Source organism: Ictalurus punctatus, chromosome 11 (genome assembly GCF_001660625.3).
Source record: "Ictalurus punctatus breed USDA103 chromosome 11, Coco_2.0, whole genome shotgun sequence".
Lineage (NCBI taxonomy): Eukaryota > Metazoa > Chordata > Actinopteri > Siluriformes > Ictaluridae > Ictalurus > Ictalurus punctatus.
Window position 1 is genome coordinate 4,445,734 of NC_030426.2, and position 19,927 is coordinate 4,465,660.

General features: G+C 38.9%; 1 protein-coding gene across 1 annotated transcript; it reads left to right on the forward strand.

Annotated features, from left to right (window-relative positions):
- Positions 1–1,392: 1,392 nt before the first annotated feature.
- arl8ba (ADP-ribosylation factor-like 8Ba) lies at positions 1,393–17,339 on the forward strand. The gene is made up of 7 exons (XM_017479956.3): positions 1,393–1,626; positions 10,886–10,966; positions 11,090–11,163; positions 13,020–13,113; positions 13,187–13,254; positions 14,784–14,854; positions 16,371–17,339. Exons 1-7 carry the CDS (start codon positions 1,504–1,506, stop codon positions 16,418–16,420), a joined length of 561 nt encoding a protein of 186 aa, XP_017335445.1. The 5' UTR covers positions 1,393–1,503; the 3' UTR covers positions 16,421–17,339.
- Positions 17,340–19,927: the final 2,588 nt, after the last annotated feature.

Sequence of the window (19,927 nt, forward strand, 5' to 3'; positions counted from 1 at the left end):
AAATGAGTCAGCATTGAAGTTAAGGTTTTTCCACCAGAAAACCTGTTCCAGTCTGCAAGCTGAAAAGTATCCCCAAAACACGATGCTACCAGCACCATGCTTCACTGTGGCGATAGTGCTCTCAGAATATTGAGTTTCCATCAAACGTTTGTGCCAATGCCAAAAAGTTCAATTTTGGTCTCATCATAAAATCACATGAAATGTTTGCTGATTCTGCAGCATTTCATACTCTGGTTGTGCTGACCCCTGTGAATTCCCCAAATGTGGGAATCTGGACTGCATCATTTCTGGTCGTGGGGGACTGCATTCATACTCTTCCTTGTTATTATTATTATTATTATTATTATTATTATTATTATTATTATTATTATTATTTATTTGAGGGCAGTGGTAGCTCAGTGGCTGAAAGGTGCTGACAGTAGGTTGGGGATTCAAGCCCCAGCACTGTCAAGCTGCCACTGTTGGGTCCTTGAGCAAAGCCCTTAACCCTTTCTGATCTAGGGACACCATATCATGGAATCAAATAATTTCACCGTACTATAATGTATAATGTATATGCGGGGGTGCACAGTGGCTTAGTGGTCAGCACGTTCGCCTCACACCTCCAGGGTCGGGGGTTTGATTCCCACCGTGGCCCTGTGTGTGCAGAGTTTGCATGTTCTCCCCGTGCTGCGGGGGTTTCCTCCGGGTACTCCGGTTTTCTCCCCCAGTCCAAAGACATGCATGGTAGGCTGATTGGCATGTCCAAAGTGTCCATATGGATGGGTGTGTGAATGTGTGTGTGATTGTGCCCTGCGATGGATTGGCACCCTGTCCAGGGTGTACCCCACCTTGTGCCCGATGCTCCCTGGGATAAGCTCCAGGTTTCCCTGTGACCCTGAAAAGTATAAAGCGGTATAGAAGATGGATAGATGGATGGATGGATAATGTATATGTGGTAGTGGTAGCTCTGTGATTAAGATGTTTGACTAGTCATCAGACATTCAAACCCCAGCACTCCCAACCTACCACCGTCCACCCACCGAACAAGGCCTTCAACCCTCAACTGCTCAACTGTATAAATGAGATCAAAATGTAAGCTGCTCTGGATAAGGGTGTCTGCTGTACATGTAAACATGCTTCTCTCTAAGAGACCCGTGATGGAGACATATCCCATATCCACTACAAAAAGGGGTGACTACTTATGCAAGTCACTGTATGCACCATATTGTTTATATTGTGTTAAAGCCACAAGTTTTATTCGATCTAATTTAAATACAGGTAATTCGTACGGGTTTGTATTCCTTTGTATTTGCTCTCTATGTCAGAAGGAATTTAGTGTAACTGCTTGTCTGTTAGTTACAGGCGTGTAATGAGCAGCAGTGTGAAGCAGTAATAGTAATCGCATCACGGTCATATGACAAGCGGGCAGTTCCTCCCAAACATCCTGCTGCTGTTGCTGCTCACAGCCCGAGTGCGTTCACACAAACAAAGCCAAAGTGGGGGAATTTATCACTCGGAGAAATGTTGGCGCTGATTAACCGTTTCCTAGACTGGGTTAAGTCCCTGTTCTGGAAGGAAGAGATGGAGTTAACGCTTGTTGGGCTTCAGTACTCAGGCAAAACCACGTTTGTCAATGTGATAGCTGTAAGTGTTTATCACCCACTCTTTGTAATGTAGCTTAGCTGGCTAGCCTGTGTTAACCTGCTGTATGACACAGGTGTACGAATGGCATTGAGGTTTTCATGAATGTAACCAGATATATAAAAAGTTTAAGATTATAAACTTTACCAGGATAACTACTCAATGTAAGGAAAGAAGGAGCAACACTTAGCTACAAGCTAGTTAACCTACTCGCCTTAGTCTGCGAGCTAGCTTAGCTATCTGTGGCCTATAAACCTTGTAGCTGTTATTTTGCCAGCGGCGATATATATGTATGTGTGTGTATATTTAAAAACAAACAAAAAAAACAAACATGTACCGTCGTGTATCCACAGCTATCTTAGTAGTTAATTTATATGTATTGAATGAGATATTATTCAGATAGTACCGAGCTAGACGTTGTAGGTTAGTTAGCTAGCTTCGAACAGGCAGTGTCATGTAGCTGATTAGCTAATCTTAAATGTGATCATACAGGGCCTTGGATACAGCTGCATTACTGTAAGTGTATTGTTAATTCATGTCATGGCATGTTAAATTCGTCCCGATGACGGAAAGTGTGTTGTGGTGCAGCGTGTATGAAAACTAAACCGCCCAGACCTCTCCAGGGTTTGCTAGGAAATTAAAAATCACGGGTTATTCACCGGCGTAAAGTCCCTGCTATTCCGTGTACCTCGGTAATGTTAATTCAGTTTATGATCTCCGTGTCCCCGTTTTGTATCACACACTGGTAATTTTGCACACACTCAACATGTCCTGCCAGTTTGTAAACCTTGTACATTGAGGCAAATTAAAGCAATGCCACGGCTGTTAGATCCTAAACAATGTTGGAGTATGGTGCAAAGTCAAGTCTGTCATCATCCAATCGATATACCTTCACACAGTGGGAGAGAGATCCTGCTTCTGATGTTTTAAAGATTTGTCATGCTTCATTAAAGAAATGATCTGACCTAGGCCTGGGCGATACACAGTGCCCTGCACTAATATTGGCACCCGTGGTAAATAGAAGGCTGTGACAAATTGTCTTAATTGTTTAATCTTTTGTTTAAAAAAATAAAAAATCCACGAAAAAATACTCTGCTCTCATGTATATCAAACAATTGCAAAACAAAACACAGGTTTATTTAAAAAAAAAACAACAACTAAGTATAGATGTACAACAATTATTCGCACCTTTTTAGTAGGGCTGGGTAAAAAAATATCGATTCTCCGATTTTAATCGATCTTCAGTTTAACGAAACGATATCGATTTGGGAAATCCCAGAATCGATTCTTAATGCGCGTGCTTTACTCGGGAGGACGGGGATATTATGTGTAGTTCGCCTCTCGTTCCTGAACATGTCTTTCACGTTTTGAATTTTGAAAACTGTTTCATTTCTTGAACGTGCTTCAAGTTCATGAATTTCACCGTTGCACATTGAGAACGTTTCTATTTTATTTTATTAAATTAAAATTTGACAGTAATATGCAGTTTGTGCTTACCTTGCGTGCACATATTTATGATTTCTTGTCATATTGTTTACTACTCAAAGTAAAACTAAAAAGTAATTACGTATAATTGTGTGGACCTTATTGTTAATGTAAATGTGTATTTCGGTAATATAGCTAAGTGGGAGTGTTTCAGTTTACCGGCATTTATATTAAAATATGGATTCCATGTCTGCAAAAGTAACATTTTAAATGAAATGTTGATAACGGATCGGTATAGAATCAAAACCATATAAATAAGAATCGAATCAAATCGCCAAATTGGTCGCAATACCCTGCCCTACTTTTTAGTCAATACTTTGTGCTATCTCCCTTTGCAAAGATACCAGTTCTGAGTCTTCTCCTATAATGCCTGATTAGACATGCTGCGATAGTCAGTGTTCCCGGTATTACACGGTGTTCGGCCGCACAACAATTACATCACTTGCCCACCGCGGCACCACCCCCACTGTTGTTTTGCTTTTTTACAGTAATAAAAATCATTTAGTTCAGTTAGAGAACGGACGCTGCAATTAAAAACTGAACGCGTCTGCTCAATTCGGCATGAGCCGAATGACTCCGAGTCGCAGCACTGATCAGATTTCTTTTATCACGTAACGAGTGAGGCGAGCTGACTGACAAGACGGTGGCAGAAGATTTGGTTTAAAAAGTTCTTTGTTTAATATACGCTAGTTTGTCCTTGTACTGTTTTGTCGTTGTTGTGTTTTTCATTAAGAATAATAATGAACCTACCATACAAGCAGTTGCTTGAGGGGTGTACTCCCTTTTGTTGACAGCGGTTTAGACATTAATGGCTGTGTGTTGAGTTATTTTGAGGGGACAGCAAATTTACACTGTTACACAAGCTGTACACTCACTACTTTACATTGTAGCACAGTGTCATTTCTTCAGTGTTGTCACATGAAAAGATATCATCAAATACGTACAAAAATGTCAGGGGTGTACTCACTTTTGTGAGATACTTTATTTAAAAAAGAATTTTTGGTAAACCTGTGTTGTGTTTGCAATTGTTTGATATCTATGAGAGCAGAGTATTTTTGTGATATTCTTGAACAAATGATCAAAAGGTTAAACAATAACGACAATTTTTCTCAGCCTTCTTTTGCTAATATTTACCAAGGGTGCCAATATTAGTGGAGGGCACTGTATCAGTGTAATATCAGTGTCATGATAAATGGTTACATGAAACACTTTTCTTAGATATCATTGGTATGATGATGTATTTTTGTCTTTAGTAATTACAAATTGAATGGTACTGAATGGATTCCGTTGATTTGATTTGACAATTTAAAAAAAACAACTTAACCTTCCTTGTCTTTGTAGGCATTAAAGAAAAGTATCATCAAACTCAGTTTAACGTTTATTTTTTATTTATTTTACTACTGTTTTGCAGACAGTTTGTCAGCTAGATAATATATTGTGATACGTATGGTCTATTGTAGAAATGACCTCAAGTGTCAGGATTTATTGGTATATCGCCCAGCCCCAATCCGACCATAGCGTACACCTGCCAGATAATTCTTCCAGTATAAAACTATCGGTAGCATATTTTTAGTCTGTAGATTGTCTTGTCACAAAGAGAATATATAAGAATCTTATCCTCAGAACATCCGACATTAAATAGTTCAGTGCATGCAGAGAAACCATTGGTAGGACAGAACACCGCTACAATACGCACAACCACCTTAAAAATCATACAGAACCAAAGTGTCTAAGCATCTGTATGATTGTGATCAGAGTTTGAAATGCATGCATTACAGAAGTGGTGTGTTAAACACAATTTTTTTGCTAATAAATGCACTCAATGGGTGCTTTCAAGGCAGCTTAGTCTATTGCATGTATGTATGCAATGATAGTCAGACCTTTTAGTTGTACTCATGTTCGAGGCACAGGAATCGAAGAGGGCTTTGACTGAATGCACGTCGTGATGACGGCGTTGGCCCAAATCTGGGGAAAATCTCACTCTTTGCCAAAATTATTATTTTGTAAAAAAAAATGTTCTGCGTGTGCGTGTTTCCAACCAAGAGTGTCAAATGAACATGCACATTCTGATTCATCTGCAGACAGAATGCCGCATCAGATTAGCGTTGATTTGTTTAAAACCACCATTGAAAGTATCGGATATTATATAGCCTACTTGAACTGTTTGCCGTGTAGTGTCGAAAAGGTTTGATTCTTTCAGTACCCTGTGCAATGCTACTATCATGTCACTACGTATCCTAAGAAGACATTTGGTCGAGGGTGAGTATTAGTGACTAGTTCCTGTTATATTGTGTCATGTGTGGAAACAAGCCTGCATGGTGAAATGATTTTAGAGCAACTCTGGTCTTTTACATACCCTTTGGCCCCTCCAATCTTCCTCTTTTGCAAAGGAAAAATGACTTGAATTCTACCACAGAACACCTGACTGTGACACCACTTATTATGATCTAGCATTGTAGTACTGTAGTGGCTTATCGCCCTATGGGGAATAGCACTGTAACGTTTACAAGACTGGTTTGAGGAACAGTTTTGTAAAATAACTAAAAAGAAAGGCCATTACTACTCTTTCTAGCAATTTAAAAGATGAAAATTCACCTAACCACCCTACCCCCCCCCCCTGTCAGAATAATGCACGTCAGTATTTTCCCATGTCACGTCAGTACTGTGTACTGTACATCTTATTTCAATCACACCATGTAGCCTTAAGTCTCAGGATCTAACGTAGGTGTGCGTGTTTGTGCACGTTCGCATGTGTACATACATACATTAGGTTACGTTCAGACCAGGTGAGGGGGATGCTTCTGTTCGTCACAAGACTCGCGTAGCCACCTTGGTTGAGGCAGTGGGCGTCATGTGACGGCTTTGGTCATGTGGTGTTATGCGCATAAGCAGTCACAGCGGCTTAGCAATAGCCACAGACCTTTCTTCTTCTGACGTATTAATGCTTTCAAAGTGCCAGAGTTCCAAACTATAGTGTGCTATACATCTTTATGCAGATTAGGGGAACTATATGACGAGCAGTAATTACCACTACCGCAAGAGGACTACAACGATGTACTGTTTAGCCAGGCCGGACTATGCATGAGTCTCCTGGGTTGTTAGGTCCTCTGTATTATATGATACTTATTTATATCTGATTAGGGCTCAAGCACTGAAAGTGTGCAGGGCCCTATTGTTTTCTTAAGGATTTTTTGGGGGGCCCTTATCATGCTCAAAACACATGAAATTTTGCTCTGTACTGACTCTTGTAGGCCAGGAGGGGTAGTGCAAGTTGTCGTAATGCGTACACGTCAACCACCTGTAAACACGTACATGTCAAACGGAGTATACTTTGACAGGCTAAGCATACGACTGTGTGCATACGCTAGTGTACGTGTAAAAAAACAAAACAAAACAAAAAAAAACAAGTATACCAGTGGCATAAGACTAGGGCGTGGAGGAGGGGCTCTGTAGCACCCCCTTTTGACTAAAGTGATGGGGTCAGTTTTACCTACAGTCACCAAACTCGGTACATACAGTAATGATGTTCTCATCAAGCCGGACAACTTTCAAAGTGACTCATTATTTCCGCCCAACAGGGAGTATGTCATTTAATGTGTGTATATATTTTTATATATATAATATATACACACACACATTAGGGCTGCAACTAACGATTATTTTCATAATTGATTAGTTGTCCGGCTATTTTTTTCGATTAATCGGATGGAGGGGAGGGAACTTTCAGTACCATTTTTCCGTTTATTTAAAATAAAATCCACAAACTGAGTGGTACAAATATAAACGTCAGACTACTTCCGACTCCAAGTCCTCATTTTATATTAAGTGCCGTGAAGAAGACTGTAACATCTTAACTTTACAATGCGGAGCTTGTGTAGCACGGACACGTGACAGTGATGCACGAGCACAAACGTGTTTAAATATCCAAAATGCTCCACTGTGTGGAGGGCTTGAGGAAACTGGTGTGAGTTGCTTAAAAAGTTGCGTTTAACTTGAGATTATTGTCATTATATGCTGTATTTGTCATTTATTACAATGGGAGCGATCTATTAGTAACGACCGCATTGCTCCTCACTGAAATTGTAGCCGTGGTGATAAACATTGGGAGCGCAAATAACATTTGTAATAAGATTTTTGTTATTAATTTGGGACTGTACATTGATTTATCAATGCTTTTTTTTGTGCATCCGTAAAAAAATTATTAATCAAAAAACGTAATCGGGCGATTAACCGATTATGAAAATAATCTTTAGTTGTAGCCCTAGTAGGGACGTTTAATTTTCAGTCACTCCAGATTACAGTGTATATCTAGATGTCATGTGGCTTGAGATATCTCTCTCTGAACATACACACTGCCGTGTAAATACCATTACTCTTTGTGCTGATGACATGGGGAAGAAAAAAACTCAGGTGAATGCCTCTCCTAACTAAAACCCACATCTTGTTTTTTTTTGCAGTCCCACCATCTACCAGCGACGTGAACACTTGCAAAGAAACCACTTGGTCATGTTTATGTGATTAGAAAGACAGATTTCTCTGAAATCTTGGCTGCATACCAAGCATATTTGCGTGGGGGTGGACAGTATAGAGAAAATGTTTTGCCTTTAATGGGAAAGCGGTACAGGCACGAGTGTGGGCAGATGTATAGCTTCATGCTCTGTTGAGCTTCATTGCTTTGCTGAACTCAAATATATATATATATATATATATATATATATATATATATATATATATATATATATATATATATATATATATATATATTTGCATGTAGCCAACCAGAAGTAATGTTTTAGTATTTTAAAGTCGGTTTACCCCTAAAAGTGAAAAGGGAAGAAATATTAATTAAAATCTCCATTCAAGCTCCACTGGAAAGACACCAACACTCTGATTATAAGTTTATGGTTTATGACGGGAAACCACTCTAATCATCAGCATCATTCAGCTCGCTGCCTTTAGTCTTGTCACTTGAGGAAAAAGTTACTGAGTTCTGAGGTGTGCAATTATTTTTCAGTAAATGCACAGCTACAGTAGTTCCAGTCAGGTCTCGGCCGCAGTACAGCGTCCATATCAGTTCACAGAGTGAACCGAACTGACCGAAAAGTTAGCCTACTGTCCACCACAGCACTCCGCGCTAACAACAAACAAAATGACAGAAAATGAGATTTTCCAGAAATAAATAAGTATTAATCGGTGACGGGCCGTTGAATTATTCAAAAAATTACGCGCACACAAGGTGGTAATGTGGCCACGAGGCGAAGCGGATGCTTGAGCCATTAATATGCAGCTATTAGAGAGAGAGAACACATGTGATAAGCCGGTGAACAAGTATGAATATTCATTTATTTATTTGTTGTATTTTCTGCAGTAATAATAATAATAATAATAATAAAAAAAAAACGAAAAACCCTGTGAACAAGTAGGCGTATCGATATGTATTTATTTGTTCTATTTTTATATTATCAAGATGAAATGGGGAAAAAAAGCCCTGTGCGTGCGCTCTCTCTCTCTCTCTCGCTCTCTCTCTCGCTCTCTCTCTCGCTCTCTCTCTCGCTCTCTCTCTCTCTCTCTCTCGTTACAGCATATAAATGGATCAAGCCTCCGTTACTAGCTATAAAATGACGTTTTGGAATTATCGAGAGGCTTGAGATGGGATGTGTAATAAAATAGGGCTGCAACTAACGATTATTTTCCTAGTCGATTAGTTGGCCGATTATTTATCGATTAATTGGATGGGGCGGGGCAAACTTTCAGTGCCTCTTTTTTTGTTGTTGTTTATTGAAAACAAAATCCACAAACTGAGTGTTACAAGTATAAACTTCAGACTACTATATAAACTTTACACAACTGTTTGACCAAAACAGAAAAGAACCCCCCCCAACACACACACACACACACACACACACCAGAATATATATTATTTTTTACTCGCTGCCTTTAGACATACTATTTTATTTGTTTACTTTTGATCATAGTGCTTTAATTAGACATTACAGATCTTACTTGCGCTACACTGTGCATCAGCCTTGCGTGTGAGGAGCAGCACGGGCTCGTTACTAACGATTCACTTCCGTTATAATAAACGACAGAAGTTACACTGCAAGCGCACAAATACAGCATATAATGACAATAAACTAGAATTAAACTAAACCTTTTAAGCAACTCGCGACCGCGTCACTGTCATGCTTCCGTGCTCCACAAACTCCGCTTTATAAAGTTTATTAATCTTCTCTGCGGTGTTTAATATAAAATGCTCCCTGCCTTAGAGGACTTGGAGGTCATGTTGGGAATAAAAGATAACGCTGACAGAAACAGTAAACTGAGGAAAGTCAGTTTCGGTGACTCTGAGGCTAAAGCTAGCGGTGTCGCATTACGTGCGTGTGACGTCAAGCGCCGTCGACTAGGAAGTGGATTATACTTCCAGTTAGTAAAAACCTGCTAGTGTTCCATTTGAGATGATATTACCTTTCTAAAATTCATACACTAGACGGTAGAGTACATAGTGTAAGTGTATAGTACGTCCTTTGGGACGCAACGTTAGTATTTACTCTCCGAAGCGTGTTTTCTGAACCGAAGTAACGTAATGAGTAAATCTCCCCCGTGCCGCCGCAGACCAACTAATCCATAATGAGATTCGTTGACAACGATTTTCATCATCGATTATTATCGATTAGTTGTTGCAGCTCCATAATAAATTAGTTCCACACGAGCGATTTAAGGACAAAACCTTACAAAGGTCTTGAAATAAAACATCTGAATGATGTCTTGAGGTGTGGTAGCTGTGACACAACCTAAATAATCCACGACGGGCCGTTGAACTATTAGAAAATAATGCACCCCCGATGTATTACCACCTCGGGATGTGCAGCAGTTTCTAATAATTCAGCCGCCTCACTTAACTCGGTGAGTTCTGTAGAATGACATTTCATGGTTTTTTTAGGTCATTTAAACATTTTAAAACTTCAGAATGATCCAAGTTAGAGTTCCTGCTCTAACTTTAAGATTTCTCTTCACGGGATCTAACCTGTTCCAGCATGGCAATGCCCCGTGCACAAAGTGAGGTCCATGAAGTCGAGTGGCCTGATCCGAACCCCACTGAACATTTTTTTGGGCTGAACTGTGGCTTAATTGTCAGAAATCCCCACACAGCCACATTCCTAAATCTATTGGAAAGCCTTCCAAAAAGAGTTACGACAGCAAAGAGGGGACCAACTCTGTGCTAATGTTTATGAAACATGATAGTCAGGTGTCAACATAGTATTCGGCCATGTATAATATGTATAGTGCATGCGACTGTGAGAAGTGTACTATGTTTAGCAGTATTTCTAAAGATAATGATAACTGTCCAAAAAGATACTTTAACAAAAAAACGTTGATCCCTGCTACTATTGCACTGGCAGCCGTGTGGTGGTTACAGACTAATCACCCAAAGACACACCTTTTACAGCACTATGAAAAGACGTCTCCCTGATCATGTGTACTGTTAGGCTAAATGGATAGAGATATGATCATAGTCATTCAGCTTCGAAAGCAGATCACAGTGGGCAGCTGGGACAAATATCTTAATTGAAAATACGCAAATCACTCTTTCTCTTGCAGTTGATGGTATCTTCACTGCAGAAGCTACGTCTCATGCTAAGAAGTTAATCATGAAAATGTCAGCAGATAAACACAGCTTACTGTAAATATGACAGTGATAAGACTAAAGGAAACTGTGATCAATATTTTAAGGGGTGTTTTTTTTTTTTCTCCCCTTTTTCCTCAATTTAATTTTTAGTCTGGACAGTTCAGTGAAGACATGATTCCAACAGTTGGATTCAACATGCGGAAGGTCACGAAAGGAAACGTCACGATTAAGGTACAGTTTCCTACTTCCTGTCTCCTGTGGCGAATTTCTATTTTAATGTATGTGCAGGACTAGGACGTAAAAGCTGACGTGTATGCACCAGTCTAATCTGATCTTTATTGTTATTCTCTCCAGATCTGGGATATAGGGGGACAACCCAGGTTTAGGAGCATGTGGGAACGGTACTGTCGAGGAGTGAATGCCATAGTGTGAGTGTCTGATTTTCTTCCCTAATGTCCATGCATATACTGTTTAAAATGTGGTTAGGATTCTTGAACTGTACAGTACCAGTTTCAGTTTAATCATTGTTTGCCATTTCACTGTATGTTTTTCGTGATCGTTTAGACATTCTGAATGCTTATTCTGACGTATTAATAAGACGTAAACACAACGGTGAAAATAAAAACACTTCTAAGAAGAGGTGTGTAATAATCTTTCGTTGGTACCCAGAGATATTCAGAGATTTTCAGAGAAAATGCCCCTAATGAGCAATGCTTATTAGTTCCTGTTCTTAAATATAGCATACAGCCTGTTGTGCTACTGGCAATGATTCATTAATGGGCAACTGGAAAAAATTTTTTGTGTATGTATGTGTGTAAATGTATGTGTGTGTGTATGTATGTGTGTGTATGTATATATATATATATATATATATATATATATATATATATATATATATATATATATATATATATATACACACACACATACATACATACATACATACATACATACATACATACATACACACACACATATATATATATATATATATATATATATATATATATATATATATATATATATATATATATATATATATATATATATATATAATATATACACACACACACATAGAGACATCGTCTGAAATGGCACTTACACAGATTGTTCTATCCAGAATATTTTTCGCAAATCAATGTGCTCCTAAAGTAAATTTTCAAAGTCAAAATGTATTATTTGTTAGCAGATATTTTAAAAAAAAAGCATTCAACCCATTCAAAGTTGTACTTGTTAGAACCACCTTATTTATTTATTTATTTATTTTGCAATAACAGCTTTAATGCTGTTGTGGTAAGTTCTTACCAGCCTTTCACACTGTTTGGGAGTGATTTTCACCCATTCTTCCTGGCTGATTTGCTCCAGGTCCTTCAGGTTGGTTTGTGGACTGCAATTTTCAAACCGAGTGACATTTTTTTTTCAATGTGGTTGAGATTTTTATTTATTTATTTATTTATTTATTTATTTAAAACCACTCTTGCATTGCTTTGGCCTTGTGGAATCAATTTACCGCTGAAAGGTGGAGTTTCTCCAAAGCGTTAGCTTCGCTCATAATATCCACTTGTATTTTGCTCCATCCATTCTCTCTTCAGTTTTGACAAGAAGCTCAGGGTCTGCACATGAAAAGCATCTCCAGAACATGATGCAGTCACCACCATATTTCACTGTAGGGACGATGTTATTCTAGGTATGGCCTGTGTTAACTGTGCACCACACATAGTGCTTTGAAACTGGCCCAAATGCAGTATCTTGATCTTGGTATAAAAAAAAAAATCTTTACTGCATCACCCTTGTGCTTTCATATGGCTCTTCTTGAATCATTCAGAACTTCTGAAATGGTTGTTTGGTGCACCTTCACTCCACTCTCAGCCACTGTACTCTGTAACTTCTTTAGAGTGACTGTTGGCCTCATTGTGATCTCCCTCACCAGTCTCTGTCTGTTTTAACGCCGAGTTCTGAGGGATGGCCTTGTCTACGTAGCGCTTAGATGGTGTGAGGCAGTTTCCACTTCCTTACTATTGATCTATTTATACCCTACTCCTAAGCTATGAAATTCTATTACCTTACATTTAATTTCCTTAGAATGCTTCTCAGTCTTCATTTTCACTCCTTTCCTTCAGACTGACAATCTCTTCAATGATCGTCCATCTGAGGTGGTTTTTCTACAGGAAATGGGAGCTGTTTTAATACTTGACAAGTGAAGGCCAATTAGGGAATTGTGTCCTTGTTAAGACAGTATCTTTCATTTTCAGACACATTACAATGTCTTATTCTCCTACAAAAGGTACATGGTGGATGCAGCAGATCGAGACAAAGTAGAAGCGTCCAGGAACGAGCTGCATAATCTGTTAGAGAAACCACAGTTACAAGGAATCCCTGTAAGTCCTATTCTACATTTCCCACAATTCTCTCACATGCCAAGCTATTAATCTTTAAAATGTTGTATGTCAGGTATTGGTACTTGGTAACAAGAGGGATCTACCTAATGCGTTGGATGAGAAACAGCTTATTGAAAAAATGTAAGTACCTCATCTATTTCTTTCTCTATGAATCTGAACCAGCTTTAACGTTGGCTTTATGTATACACTCAGTGGACACCTTTTATTAGGTTCTCACAGCTTATGCCTACATTCATTAGCACTGAAATACCTACAGAATGTAATGGTATACAGTCACTGATCGCAATCTGTTGTCATAAGCACTTTGTCTGTACCCCTCTTCCCATTCCTTCAGTGTAACCTCTTATCGGTTACTGCAGTCATGTTGAGGTTATTAAAAACCTCAGTGTCATAACCTCAGCATAATTTGTACACGGAAAAGAGGAAGGTGGACTAACAAATGACGTTAAACTCCCTGTTAAGAATACACAATGCTTAAAATCAGCGTCACTGAGGTACTAATATACACGTTCCAGTGGAACACACACTTAGATGGCATCACGCTTCCCACTAAAAGAGGGAGTTCGAGGAGCACTGACAAACTGTGCTCCAGTCAGGAGCTACAATCACTAATTATTCTTACAAAGTGCACTTATATGGAAGACGCACCTGAAAATGAAAATGGGTATAAGCTCGGTATATCGAATACAGTGACCATTGACTGTATATAAGTGTGTATTTTTATAATGGTTTCTTCAGAAATGCTGACGTTTTGTTCATTCTCACAACTGTAAATGCATTACTTATAAAACTGTGTATTTGTGCCTTGCATTTATGCTTATTAGGGGACTCAGTTCTAGAGTCCTTCATTTAAGTCAGAAAATAAATGCACGCTTCATAGGTTTCACATGTTTACCTTTACAAAAAAAAAAAAAGGGCATCCTTTTGTCATTGACATTTAAGTATTGGTGAGAATGATGTCTCTTATGACATAATCAAAGTCTTGTATTTTCAAAGGAAGTGCTGCCATCTATAGGCTGCATGCAATATTGAACTCTGCTAGGTTTCCAGCCTGCTGTATCAAAAAGACAGAAGAAGACAGTGGCACGGCAGTGTTTCCCTCAGTTCTTCAGTAAAACTTGCCTATGTCATGTCCTTAAAAACATTTTCATAGGAAACACAAAGAATTAATAACGTTGGGCAAGTTTGGATTGTTCTTTAGGTTTATCTTGATGTACATAATCAGTGTTTAAGACAAAACACAGTGGTGATAGAGGAAATTTGTGGCATGCATAGCTGGAAATCTCTGGATGTAATTCTGTAAGGTCATTAGGGTTTATCTATGGCTTTCGGTTGGAAAATTTCAGAAAGTCACGAGCAATATTCGATTCACGATCACTGGGGTACTATTTGTGTTTATATTATTTATTTAGCAAATATGTACACAGGTCACAATCTATAGAATGAACAAGAAAATACATTTGAGACCAATTTACCTCAGAACTGTGTGACTCTTTTTATGGACAGACTATATATACACAACAGCATCACCGATGTGATGCTAAGCAAAATACCAGTCTCAGTAAGCTGCATGCTCTAGAAATTCAAGCAAAGGAACTTGCATTACCGGTACTGAATTTTATTTTCCTTTTTTTTTTTTTTTGCTTCAGGAACTTGGCTGCTATTCAAGACCGGGAGATCTGCTGCTACTCCATTTCGTGCAAAGAGAAAGACAACATTGGTAAGATGGTGCTCCTGTGCTCGGGATGTATTATTCATGTAAAAAAATTAATAAATGTCACCTTGACAATACAACCTAAAACACTAAAATGTCTCACTTTTACAGATACTGTGTGTGTGTGTGTGTGTGTGTATATATATATATATATATATATATATATATATATATATATATATATATATATATATATATATATATATATACTGTGTATATATACTGTATATACACAGTATCTCACAAAAGTGAGTACACCCCTCGCACGTTTGTAAATATTTGATGATATCTTTTCATGTGACGACACTGAAGAAATGACACTTTGCTACAATGTAAAGTAGTGAGTGTACAGCTTGTGTAACAGTGTATATTTGCTGTCCCCTCATCAAATATTTACAAAAATGTGAGGGGTGTACTCACTTTCGTGAGATACTGTGTGTGTGTTTGTGTGTGTGTATATATATGTGTGTGTGTGTGTATGTATGTATGTATACATACACACACACACACACACACACACACACATATATATATATATATATATATATATATATATATATATATATATATATATATATATATATATATATATATATATATATATATATATAACATGACAAAATGCAGCTCCTAAACATCATCAGCCCTCAAGTGAAATCATGTGTTGTGGTCGGACCAGAATAGAATTTTGGCAGTGCACGCCATTAGTATGTTTGGGAAATAAACTGACTTCATAGAAGAAGAAGCCCTCATATAACTGTAGTTATATGAAACAGTGGTGGATTATTCATGCTTTAGGGCCTTTTTGCAGGTATTGGTTCAGGGGATTTTGTAAAGATGGCATCATGAAACCTGCTAGATACTAGGATACTGCTGCCCTAAACCTGGTAGCCACTGTCAGGAGGTTAATGCTTGGCCAGAGATGGATCTGTCAGCAAGAGAATTAATCCAAACATCCAAATCAACATGGAACATAAAATCAGTGTTTTCTGATGGCCATCTCAGTTTCTCTTATTGCACAAGTTATTATTGTACACTATATGGACGCCTGACCATCACACCTATATGTGGTTCTTCCCCCAAACTGTTGCCTCAAAGGTGGAAGCACAAAATTGTATAGAATGTCTTTGTGTGCTGTAGCATTAAGATTTCTCTTCACTGGACCTAAGAAGCCCAAACAGGTAGCAGCATGACAATGCTCCTGTGCACAAACCGACCTCTATGAAGACATGGTTGCCAAGGTTGGTGTGGAAGAACTCGAGTGGCCTGCACAGAGCCCTGACCTCAACCTTACTGAGCACTAATCTGGAATGGGGATGTTCAACAAGCGCATATTGGTGTGATATTAAAGTTGAAATTTTGGCATAAAATGAAGTAGGCATGTGTCTGAATGGCATTTATATCATTGAAAATGCAATTACTTTTGTAGCATGTTTGCTAGCATGTTCATTGTAACTTGTTGGCTTCTAAGCCTGTATGTGTCTTCCTCTGTTGTAACTGTTCTTTCTGTCGTTCCTCCTAGACATCACACTGCAGTGGCTCATCCAGCATTCGAAAACACGGAGAAGTTGAAAGCCATGTTTCAGATACATGTGCTGACATGTTCTTCTCACGCCCCATCCTGCTTACTCTGTGAAACTGTACAGTCGTCCCATCACACTATTTCCACCACTGTTGATGTCCCAGTCTTCTGAACCTGTCGCTAAATGATGTAAGCCTGCAGTTTCCAGCCAACACCTCCTCCCTCCTCCTTTGAGAAGATCTCCCACCTGCTAAAACAAAAGCTCAGCAGCTTCTACAAACTAGCTTCACTTTCTTGAGGGTCTTAACCTCCAATCAGTCCTATTTTCAGATCATGGGAGAATGAGGACATTTGTTACCCCCCCCCCCCCCCCCCCCCCCAAACTAAATTATACCAGGCCTTGTTCATGTGAGAATGTAATTACGTATGAATGTTGCCTCTCTTTTGACCGTTTCGCTCTCTCTTCTTTTGGCCAAAACGTTTCTCCTGAGGAACCAGTTTGTAATATTTATCTGAGGAGCGATTCGATAAGTCAGCAAAATATATTGACAAGTATGTACAAATATTGATCACGTAAAAATTTTTACTATGTTGAGCAGAAATCTATTTAAGTGAATGTATGGAAGGGTTAGATGTAGTTGTTCCTTAAACTCAGTGATGTCTTGCTGTTGGTATGCTGGGAGGGAGAGGCGGCGAAGTTCAAAGTGCCTTGTGCAGCAGACTTCTCTCTGAAGCGGAACAGTATGCCAGGTGTGTCTACCTGGAACCCGTTCACCTATTAAGAAATTAAATGATTAAAATATGCATGCTTTTAAGGTAGATTATTGTACCATTGTGAACAACATTTTTGCTTTGATCTCAGTAAAGAGAGGAAAAATATTTGAAGCCCTCACTATCAATGCACTTTTGTAAATATGAACCAATAAATAATTCTTGACATCTGAAAGAAAAGCATATTTTGTAAATTAACTCTGCCTGAGTATGTCCCTCTACTTGGAGAACAAAATTTATACAGTTAAAGATGTGTTAAATACTCCAGGTTGTTTAAATTTTAATAGTCTCTTAAGACATGTTGACAAAGGGTCTCGCATAACTCTTAAGACATTCAAACGTTGAATATCAAAATACAAGTTAATTAAAAAAAAAAGTCACATGAGATGGGTACAAAATTTTCCATACTGTTTATAGTGCTTCTTCACCAAACGGCACGGCTTGACATGGCTCTGTAACAAATGTGAGCCCAGGACTATCAGTATACTTGCCGAGTGTGTTGCTTTCTCGTTGCGTAAAATCTGCTCATGAAAGTATGATTTCTTCTGGAGGTTATCGGGTGGTGACTTGATGGGCACAAGTAGTAAAGTACTACATGAAATTCCAATAAACGATTTTGAAAAGAAACCAGGCATCTCATTTGATGTTAAAACGCATGCGACTTTTCTCTCGTAGCGTGCAAGTTACTAAATATTCACTTAGTGGCTGTCTAAGCTCAAAATCAACCAAGTGTGTCAATACTTTACATCATTCAATCATTCATTTTATCTTCAGTAACCTATGGGAAGCCAAACAACTCAAAAGCTGGTCCAAACTGAGCTACGCTGAAGAACCGCACAGTGCGGTCCAAATACCTGCACGGCCCATTAAATACTCCAGAAATTCTTAACAGTATTGATGTAGCGCTTGTAAGAAACGATAATAGACACGCCACAGAAAATAGTTTAAGAACATAGGACAATTCAGTGTATTCTTAATCAGATCGTTGGCCTATGTCAGGCCTATGTGCATGGTTGTGAGTAATCAAATGGTTAGTCTCTCCCAGTTTATTTTGCAGTACGCAGCTCATTGGGGCACAGGTCTCGTGGCTAGCAATGGGAGAACCAAACTCGTCCATCATTTTCTGCAGCTGAATTCTAAAATGTCTTCTCATGCTATGCCTGAAGTACGACATCACGCAGTTATTGCAAGCAAGTGATATGCCACCAAGTATCATTAACTTTAATACTATCTGTTCCAGTACTTTTGCTCACCTAAAAATTGGGTGGCGTGTACTAAGTTGTATAACACATCTAGATGTAAATATCGGGGGAGGGGGGGAGCTGAAATTCTGATCTGTCGTCTCGTATTCATCTTTTGAACTTGTACACAAATGTCTTCAGTGTACAGCAAAAACGAGAATTGGCCGTGCATTCCAGTACTTGCTGAGGGGGCAATATACCAGGGGTATATAGTATTACAATATAATGAAATGGGATTTAGCTATCCTCAGGTGTAAATATATAGCACATAGTACATAAAGGAACACTGTAAGAGAGTTGGGTTTTTAAAATGGTATTTTATTTACAGTTTTTAACCATTAACGCAGTACAAGAAACAGTTTAAGTGCAGTGTGCAGGTCTTGTCCGGGGTTGCTGGAATCTGATCGTCATTGACAGTGTTCAGGTATGTAAAGTGCAGTATAGATGTATTCGAAGAGATTAAAGTAGCCATGCCAAACATAAACAAAGTACATAGTTGTATAACATCCATCCATCCATCCATCTTCTACCGCTTATCCTTTTCAGGGTCGCGGGGAACCTGGAGCCTATCCCAGGGAGCATCGGGCACAAGGCGGGGTACACCCTGGAAGAGGGTGCCAATCCATCGCAGGGCACAATCACACACCCATTCATACACCCATTCATACACCACGGACACTTTGGACATGCCAATCAGCCTACCATGCATGTCTTTGGACTGGGGGAGGAAACCAGAGTACCTGGAGGAAACCCCCGGATAACATGCAAACTCCGCACACACAGGGCCAAGGTGGGAATCGAACGCCCGACCCTGGAGGTGTGAGGCGAACGTGCGCCCTTAGTTGTATAACAGTGCAGATGCAATATTTCTGTTTCAAACAATCAGTTCAAATTGGACAGTGTGGAAGTAGCTTTGCCAAGGGAGAAGAGTAGGGAATGTTGTTCACAGTGTGTGGTTTGAATAGCTTGACTGCCTATGGAAAGAAGCAATTTCTTAATCCTGTTTGCTGCATAATCGCTTTCCAGATAGTAGAAGGTCAAACAGGTTGGGGAGTGTGTGGACAACTTTTGCTGTACATGTCTCACACTGGAGGCAGAGTGGCTCCGGTTAAATTGTTTAGCTTTAAGTCTATAGTGTCCAAGTGAAGCTATCTACTGAATAATGAATGAGATTTGAGCATAAAGTATTGTCAATAAGCGCAATCTTCAGGCAATCCACTCAGATGAATGCATGATTTTATGCTTAAACGTCACGGGGGTTAAATATTGCAGTTTGAATGGGTTTCAATAGGGACATTTTTGTCCCTAAGGTCCTGAGTGGAACTATTTTGTTTACCTAGTTTCAAAAAAGATTTATGAATGCAAATGAAATATTAAAATTCCGATAAAAATACACACCTTTTGCAACATTTATGCTGTTTGCATTAACACGGACAAAATGATAAACAAAGGCAAAAATGTCCATAAGGACGCACACGATCCTATCCGATATCCAGCAACTACTGAATTGTCCCTAGCAATACTTTTGATCAAACAATTAAAATA